This window comes from Vigna angularis, chromosome 10, assembly GCF_016808095.1.
Source record: "Vigna angularis cultivar LongXiaoDou No.4 chromosome 10, ASM1680809v1, whole genome shotgun sequence".
NCBI classification, from domain to species: Eukaryota; Viridiplantae; Streptophyta; class Magnoliopsida; order Fabales; family Fabaceae; genus Vigna; species Vigna angularis.
The window spans coordinates 26,146,322-26,155,529 of NC_068979.1; the positions used below are offsets into that span (position 1 = coordinate 26,146,322).

At 30.1% G+C, this 9,208-nt stretch overlaps 1 protein-coding gene across 1 annotated transcript; it reads right to left on the reverse strand.

Annotated features, from left to right (window-relative positions):
- Positions 1-283: 283 nt before the first annotated feature.
- LOC108343495 (14-3-3-like protein GF14 iota) lies at positions 284-3,741 on the reverse strand. Its single transcript, XM_017581812.2, has 7 exons — positions 3,540-3,741; positions 2,162-2,468; positions 1,705-1,792; positions 1,486-1,595; positions 1,249-1,397; positions 820-866; positions 284-536 (listed from the first exon to the last, which is right to left on the reverse strand). The coding sequence occupies exons 1-7, from the start codon at positions 3,610-3,612 to the stop codon at positions 531-533; spliced, it is 780 nt and encodes a 259-aa protein (XP_017437301.1). The 5' UTR covers positions 3,613-3,741; the 3' UTR covers positions 284-530.
- Between the last annotated feature and the right edge of the window lie 5,467 nt (positions 3,742-9,208).

The following is a 9,208-nucleotide window of genomic DNA, read 5'->3' on the forward strand; positions in this document are numbered from 1 at the left end:
GAATGATCTTCATTTTCAAAAGTCTCTTATATTGATATAAATTTACTGAACCCACTAAGATCAAGATAGAAAATTATTGAACTGAAAATGAATTGTTTTCTATATTCAAGAGCAAGTGCAGCTAGCATCTTTTATATTAATGTTAGTAATAGATTGCCTTTTTAATCCACAATTAGTTTTTATGACAGACTATTCATTCTAAACCATTGCGTTTTGTTTTTTGTATAGATGATTACTGACTAGGAGCCTATAGGAAACATAATCATCTTAAGAAAAGTAAATGCAAACAAAATGAAGGATTGAGATGCTTATAAGGGTAAATTTAAATTGTTCATTTGCTTCAACTGATCACTTTACTTAAAACAGATAAGACAACAAAAAGAAAAGGTTTGAAGTAAATAAATGAAAGGCACAGATCTTCTGGCTTTGGTAACGGAGAAAATGGCCCTGTTGTCTGGTCCAAATCCATTGCAAGAAAAGCTGAAAAACGCCCTTGTTGACACCTTAGACATCTGACTATCGAATCATGGTCAATGCTGCACAAGTAGAAGAATGTCAAGGAACCTAAACAGTGACTAAAGTATATACAGACATGTTTGATTTCAGAAAAATTATTCTAGCACAAATCTTTGAAACAGCCACCTGAGATTTTATTTTATAATTATTTGAAAAAGCCTGAGAAAAATGTCTCAAACTAAACAGACCCTTAGTTGGTCTCATATATAAGGAATTGCTCGTTTTCTACATTATGAATTGTCAAGAATTAACTACACATTCAACAATAAAATCATGTAAAGTAACAACTTATTATGCACAAACCTCAGGCTCGGTAGGTTTGACTTCTTCAGCTTTTATGTTGTCCTCACCTGCATAATAGCATTAGCTTTTTAGTAGTTCCAAGTATGTTAGTATCAAACAAATAAAAGGAAACATGATCATGCTGTTAACTAGGAGTGACTCAGTTGAAGACACCACTCTTGAAACAATGACTTATGACCTTCATGATGATCTCTCCAAGGGCATGCAGTTTTATTTTTCTTTCTATTCATCCTAATTTACTTTTTTTTTCACAAAATTTGAGAGGGGAACAGAGTGAGTGGAAGATACTGTTGCAATGATATTGTACAAGTGTACATCAACCACTTTTGTCTCAGACATCATTATTGAGCAACATACGGTACAATATTTATTGCTTTCCCTAGGCAAAAGTCAAATGCATCTTATATCAAGTTTTAATCATTTCCATACCTCCATCCTCTGGCAAATCAGAGGTCCAGAGTGTCAGGTTGTCTCTCAACAGCTGCATGATCAAGGTGCTGTCCTTGTATGACTCTTCACTCAGGGTGTCCAATTCCGCAATTGCCTCATCAAAAGCTTGTTTAGCCAAATGGCAGGCCCTGTAAGTTGTAGTAATGACATTCAGACAAGAGCTAGCAACAAATGCAATTCAATGGATCCATGCAGATAAGAGAACCAATAACATACCTTTCAGGAGAGTTCATTATCTCATAGTAAAAGACTGAGAAATTGAGGGCAAGTCCAAGACGAATTGGATGTGTTGATGGAAGATCAGTGTTTGCAGTGGCTGAAGCAGCCTAATAATTAAAACATTTTTGAAAATCAAATGAAAGTATAATGTATAATATAAACAATAATTAATTTATGAAGTAGTTCAGTGCTGAAATACATGACATAAAAAATGACCTCATATCCTTTAAGTGACTGCTCAGCTGCATCTTTTCTTTCTTGGTCAGTCTTGAACTCAGCAAGGTACCGGAAATAATCACCTTTCCTGAACCAAAGACAGAATAAGGAAATCAGGAATATCAAAGAAAAATATTAGGTAAACAAATAAATACAATGACTCATTCATAGCATTAGAGTCCCTACATATCCAACATTGACTGAAGGTAAGGGTTCTCTACCAATCATTGCATTGCATCAGGAACAAAAAATAGGTCATCAAAATATTCATACAGATTCCACACCTCCCAGACTAGTCTTGGTATCCTCTTTTAGACTTTAATAAGAAAAGACAATTATAAATACTCAAGGGAAGAAAATACAAAAAAGAATATGGAGATAAAGATAATTTTTTTAACTGGGAAAGGAATTGAATTAATCAAGTGCGTAACAAAGGAAGTGTAGCAGCATAACTCACATCTTATAGTAGAAAACACTAGCTTCTGCTGATCCAGAAGAAGGAACCAGGTGCTTGTCTATAATAGTCAGAATGTCACCACAAATTTTGGAGAGCTCCTCCTCAACTTTTTGGCGGTAGCCCTTGATCAGTTTGACATTGTGCTCATTACCCTTAGCCTCTTCCTTCTGCTCAATTGAGGACATGATGCGCCAGGAGGCCCTCCGTGCACCAATGACATTTTTGTATCCCACTGAGAGGAGGTTCCTTTCTTCCACAGTTAGATCAAGATCAAGTTTTGCAACTTTCTTCATACACTCAACCATTTCTGCATAATAAGTATTAAGTTTCAGAAGGATATTATTACAGAAACTATAACAGTGATCAAAATACTACCTCTGTGTATTTAGAAAATTCAAAGTACAGATCACTGGCATGCACTATGCTCTATGCAACAACAATTACGCTCACATATTGTAGGTTCTGAGCATAAATCAGACTTTGTCTATCCGGGTCCAAAATAAGACAATTAATTAAATAAAATTAGAAACAGATTAATCTTCACCTAATCAGGCAAGAAGATGACACTCTAAAGGTAAGAGAAACAAATTGATCCGTATTCGCCTCTTTTCATCAAAAGGGTAGCCATGCAAATAGAATTTATCAAGTATAGGTGGACAGATTCAAGTACAAATAGAAAAGGACAGCATTCTATTCTGAGTTGGAAGGTCTTACCTTATTGGCCCCATCACAACATTTGGTAACCCATTACAGTTTTGAAAATTAGGGCCCATTTGATTCCCTTCCCACCTTTTGATTTTAAAATCTATTTTCCAAAATAATTTCACACACCAATCAGTGATTCATCCAAAATGTTATTACTTTATGCAAATTATTTTCAAAATAGGTGCTTTAAAAAACAAAACAAATTTGGGAGAAGTTAGCTCTAGTTTTTCTTATGCATTCATCTCATTCAACCTCTCATTCAATTCTACACACTTTTGTATGCCTTAGACCACCCTCCACCAACTATCTGAGTAACCTTATTCAGTTGCATGTTAAAAACCAAAGACAATTTCTGAAAACAAAAACCAAGAACCAATGCCAGCCTCAAATCCACAAAAGAAGGTGGGGTTTCACAGGGAAAACCATCTAACCCAAAAGCTAGTCCATAAAATAACCGAAAACCCACATCTCAAAATCAAATCTTTCGACTCTCCATCCACATTACCCACCCAACAGAACAACGAAACCGCTCCCAAAAAACAGATCCACCCCAATGGCAGCATCAAATCACAAACCCCATCATGAAACCACAAAAAAGAACAGCGAATCCAAATCAAAGTCAAAATAATAAGGAAAAACAAAATCTCAGATTAAATGGAAAGGGCGCACAGACCTTCGTATCTCTCGGCCTGCTCAGCAAGTTTGGCCAAGTAAACCTGTGTGTCTCTCTCTTTCTCGGCAGCCATGGTGGGAGAGAGAGATCAGAAAACTAGGAGAAGGACAAACACAGAAAAAGGGCGTAGAAGTTGATGAAGATGAAGAATAAGGAGAAGAAGAAGAAGGAAATGTGGGGTGATGCAAGGAAGAAAAAAGAAGAAGATGGAGTGGTTATATAGTGGTTTTGAATGGAGCATGTTGTGGGGGTCAAAGGGAGACCGAAATCTCAACCGTTGGATCTCCTTGTTTGAAAGAGGAAGCGCGCAAATCGTGATCGACTCAGAGAATGTGCTTCTCTGTGATTTTTTTTCCTTCTATCTACTTTCACTTTTCACTTCTAATTTTTCATTTTCTTTCGATCAATTTAATATAAATGTAATAAATTTTTTTGTTGTAATAAAATAGAATCACAATTTTTATTTTTCCATTTTTCATTCATGCACAAATTAATTAAATTGCTAAATTTTGATAATGACACGTGCATAAAATTAATCATGCGATAAATTTGTTTATTTGATAAATGTAATTAGTTTTTCTCTCTTACACTCTTTTTTCTAACAGTCTTTTTTTAGTATGAATTGTAGCTTTTATTATTTCACTTCTAAATCAGGAAAAAAATCATTAAATGAAATAGTGAGATCATAAAAAAGTAATGATTTAAATATAAATCTTATGAGAGTGTGATTAATATTTTTCTGACTAAATTATTATACTAATAATTTATTTGAAGGAAAGTAATTGAATAATTTTGAGAGAATTTGAAGGTAAATTTTTTTATTGTTTATTTGAGTGGATTTGGAGGTAAGTGAGAGTGAATTTAAAAGTAAATTTTTTTAGTCTATCACATCAATCAAATCTTACACTATTTCTTACGAATTTTACTTTCAAATTCATTCTCACTTACTCCCAAATCCACTCAAATAATTTATCTTCAAATCTATTTAATTATTTTCTTTCAAATACATTCAAGTAAACAAAGTCTAAAAGTCAGATTAAGTATTGATTTATAATTTATTGACAATGTCCAAGTTATTATATTTATATATAATATATAACTATTAAATTATTTTTCATTTGTTTTTATGCTGTCTAACATGATTTTAAGCGACTTTAACATAGGCTTCCTCGTTTCATTTTAGTTACTTTTTTAAGAAGTTGTTTTTATAGGAAAAATTAAATATACGAAAAAGAAAAACATCGATATTATATTTTTACAATGTTAATTAATTAAATTTACTTTAAAATTAAAAGTCACACGGTTTAAGTTAGATATTAAATATTTTTAATGTTAGCATACATAAAATTAAGAAAAAGAGGAAGGGGCTTTCATTTCTTTTACGTGTAACTGTGGAACATTCTTTTTAAGCATGCTTTGTAGATCATAATAATTGTAAATTGCTACTTAAAGATTAACACACGTTTTTCTCTACTTTTTTTTATGTCAAACTAACATTATATTCTAATATTAAAATATTTTTATTATTTTAAGATGAGTTATTTTTTATTTTTGTTTTATACTTTTTTATTTTTTAAAATTGAAAATAATTTTTTTTGTATTATGTAATATTTTTTGATTGATTTTGTATTGACTGATGATACAGATGAATTCTTAGTATTTATTTCATATTTTTAAAATATTTTCTAATTGTATCATTTTTGAAATAAAATTAAATTTTAAGAATTGGTAGAAGTAATTTTTTGACCTAATATTAATCAATTTCAAATTCTACTAAAAAATATAAGAATTTGAAATTCTTTATACTATCTCAAATTTATATGTTTTTTCTTTATATCCTCTTTTTTGTTTGTAGGTACCTACATAACAAACTTTGGTATCTTAAATTTATATATATTTCTTCAAATTCTCCTTTTTGTTTGCATATGCCTACTTAACAAAAGGTTGCATTTTATTTGCATTCTAACTTATTAGAATAATCATCTATTTTTCAAACTAAGTAAGTTGATCACACACATTTAAATTTAAATTAAATACATAATTAGTGCGCAACATAAGTTTCATTTTGTTGGAGAAAATGGCTATTATCAACAATATCATATCCACGACAATTTTCCTCTCCTATATACTTTAAAATTTGAAACTCACAAAAGTTGCATAAAAGTGTATGTTTTACCATGAAAAGACATGAAAAAAAACTCTATAAACTACTAGTAAATTATTTTTTATCAATTTTGATTTCACTAAGGTGATCTTAAATTATGTTTTTTTTTGTTTGGGAGAACCTAAACTTTAATAATCATTGTTTTTTATTTATTTGTAATAACCAGACTTTGAGTTTGATAGTCATTTATAAACATGCTATTAATATCCTTCTCAACACAAGTTTGATCTTCTTCTCTTTTTTCATATATAGAGAATTTAAATTAAATTATATATTAACATAATTAAATTAACTTAATTTTGATATGGAATGCAGGATGACAAATGGTTTGATCCACTTCAAAAGAATTAATTTACTTTTATCTTAGTTTTAAATATATCATAAATTTTAATATTTTTTAGTTAAGTTTTTACAAAAGAAAATTGTTTTATTAAGTATTAAACATTTTTAAAATTTTTCAAACGAGTATTGATTAATTTTTTTAAGTGAGTGATTAACTTTTTTTTTAAGTGAGTGAAATGACTTTTATATTTGTTTAATTGTCTTTGTGAGATTTTGTAATTAATATAAAATGATATTATTAATGTAAAATGACAAGTGATTTTTACTAGTTTAATTAGAAACATATTGAATAACAAGATTGTCATGTTAACCGATAGCTTATATGTCATCAAGAGACTATCGTTGTCATTATTATTGATGTAGGTGACCTTAACAGTCCTATTTTATTAAATATATTTTCGATGAAAGTAATTAAAATCAATTTTTATTTTACATTAACTGCAATATTGTTTTATATTAATTATAAAATCTCATATTTCTTAATATCACTCAATTAAAAAAACAAATAGTATAAACTCAATTTAAAAATATACAAATTTAGAATACTTAATAAAATATAAAAAATTCATGATAATATGTAATAAAAAAATTAAAAGCAGTATAAGGGTGGCAAAATGAGTTGGGCTTGATGGGATGACTCGTCAATCAGTAAAAAAAGGTGGGTTAGGTAAGGATATTGAATCCATTAACCCGTATTAAATTAGTTTGTTTGGCCCTTAACTTTGAAGTGAAGAATGTGCAACCATGGTGGAAGAAGGCACCAACATGACCTACATAGGAAAAGGGCCAATGACGACGATGATGGTGTACCCTTCTCTCAGCCATCTCATCTCCCTTAATTGAACTGAAGGACGCGTAACAGAAGAAAGCATCAAGGGTGGAAGAAGGCGTCAGTGTGACCCACAAAGGAAAAAGGTGAGTGTTGGAGTCGAAACTCATGACGGTGATGGTGAGCAACCCTTCTGTTAGTAGCTTAACAAATTTGTTCACTCGCGTGGAATTCTTCCCTTTTCCTTTTTTTTGCCCTAATCGTGTTTTCTTTCACATTGTGTTCATTTGTTCTCTTGTGTTCATCTACTAATTTGGGTATTCATTTGGACGTGTTCTGCTAATTTGAAAGTTTGAACTATATTGTATATTATAGTATTTTCAAATTGAAAGTTTGGATTGAATTGTAGTGTATATTATAGTATTATCAAATTGAACTATAGTGTTGATGAAATCTTTTCTGCCACTCTTGTTGATGAACACAATTGTAGTCGGTTTTTCATATTTTAAATAGGATGGTTAATCTTTGTTGTTTGAATGAGTACAATATTTATCCGTGTAGAAAATTTCATATCATTTTATGGGTATTGTTCAGGATAAAAACACAATTCTTTTTTTTAATAAAAGAAAGGACGGGTCGGACGGGTCGGACGGGTCGGACGGGCTAGTCCGTTAACCCGTTAACCTATCACGAGTAAGACAAGTTGTAATTTTTAGCTTGTGTGTAAACAGACTGACGTGTCCCCATCCATTTTCAACAGGCCAAAAACGGGTCAATGTGGCCCATTTTGTCACACATATGCAAGTACTATAACAAAACTCTATAAACTATAAGTAAATTCTTTTTTATCAATTTTGGACTTTGTTTCAATGCCCCTTTAAGAAAAAAAGGTTTGGTATCCCTCCACATGCGTCAAATGAGAAACATGTAATAATTTCAAATGTTACAATCTATTCATAGTCAAACACCCTTACCTCACTCATTGGTGCACTTATCTTGACCCTCGTAAACAACTGCAACTACATTGTGTGGCCAACCGTTCAATTCAACGCTAATCACCTTGTCCTTGTCGACACGCTAATATTGTAGATGAGGAGATATGATTATGCTTGTTGCTTATCCACTTGGCGAATAAGAAGCTTTGTGCAACAATGGATTTTCAACCTTCTAACTTTGCTTGCTTCATTTACAACTTTCTAATAACCAAATAAACTAACTTATTCTAGGTATTTTTTAAAATATTTTTTTTATTTGTTAACTTGTCTTTTTATATTCATTACCAAAGCTCTTCTTTTATTAAGAAGTATGATTTCATGAGCACGTAATTTTTTTCTTAAAAATATTAGTCCTTGAATGTGGTGGCTTTTCATCCTCAATAGTTTCTTCTATGCATTAGTTCTTCAAGATGTTTTTTTTCGCTGGAAGCTTGAGATTCTTTAAATTAGTCTTTAAAATTTAAACATTTTATATTTGTCTTAAATCTAGAAGATAAAGATAAAATAACAAACATAATTTGTTCAATATTTTTTAATTTTCTTTATTTATATTTGTTACTGACTTATGTAAAAGTAAAATTTTCAATTTTCTGACTTTTTTTTTTCTTTTTTATTTATTTATTTGCTTAATCTTGTATTAGATGAACACCACTTTCATTTCTTTCATGAAATGTTCTCGTCGATAAGTAAAGGTATTTCTCTCAATTTTACGAGGTATTTATTCTTTTCTTATTTGTTTGTAATTTTATTATTTTGATCATTTGATTAATAAAAATAGCTTTTAAAATTTGGACTCTCACAAAAGGTAAAGAACATCCATTTCTTTCCCCTCTATGTTTCGTATACAACCTCACAAGAAGAGAACCCAAAGTCATTTAATATGAAGCTAAACTAGAAGAAAAATTAATTTTGAATTTCTTTTTTCTATAGAATGTACAAGTTTTATGTAAGTCATAAATAAAACTGTAAACAAGAAGAATGTGAAAATCCCAATTTCCTTTTACCCTTTTTCTCTTAACCTAGTTTTTCTCAAAACTCTTATTATCTTTTCATTTTTTTTTTTATTCGTCTCTTATGTTTTGGAAGATCCAACATTAAAAATCTATCAAAAGACCTTGATCAATTTCTTTTAGGATGAGTTCAAATTTCTACTATTTTATTTTGACTTTTTTCTTTTTCACATACATATCCTTTTTGGGATTGTATGTTGTCTCATTGTTTTTTACGAAATTTTCTTTATCATAGTAATAGGCAAAGTTTGTAAGGTAAAAGAATCTAATTTCCTTTTAAATTAAACGTTTTAATGTAGAAATATATGATATTGGTATGATTAATTTTGATTGAACGTTACTCAAGTTTTAGAATTTTTTTTATGAGAAGTGAAAATCTAATTAATAGT

Coding starts and splice junctions, on each gene's coding strand:
- LOC108343495 (XM_017581812.2), bottom strand. CDS start 3,612: ATGGCTGCCGAGAAAGAGAGAGACACACAGGTTTACTTGGCCAAACTT. Junction 2,469..3,539: donor GCAGGCCGAGAGATACGAAG/GTCTGTGCGCCC, acceptor CTTATTATGCAG/AAATGGTTGAGTGTATGAAG. Junction 1,398..1,485: donor ATAATGAACTCTCCTGAAAG/GTATGTTATTGG, acceptor TACAACTTACAG/GGCCTGCCATTTGGCTAAAC.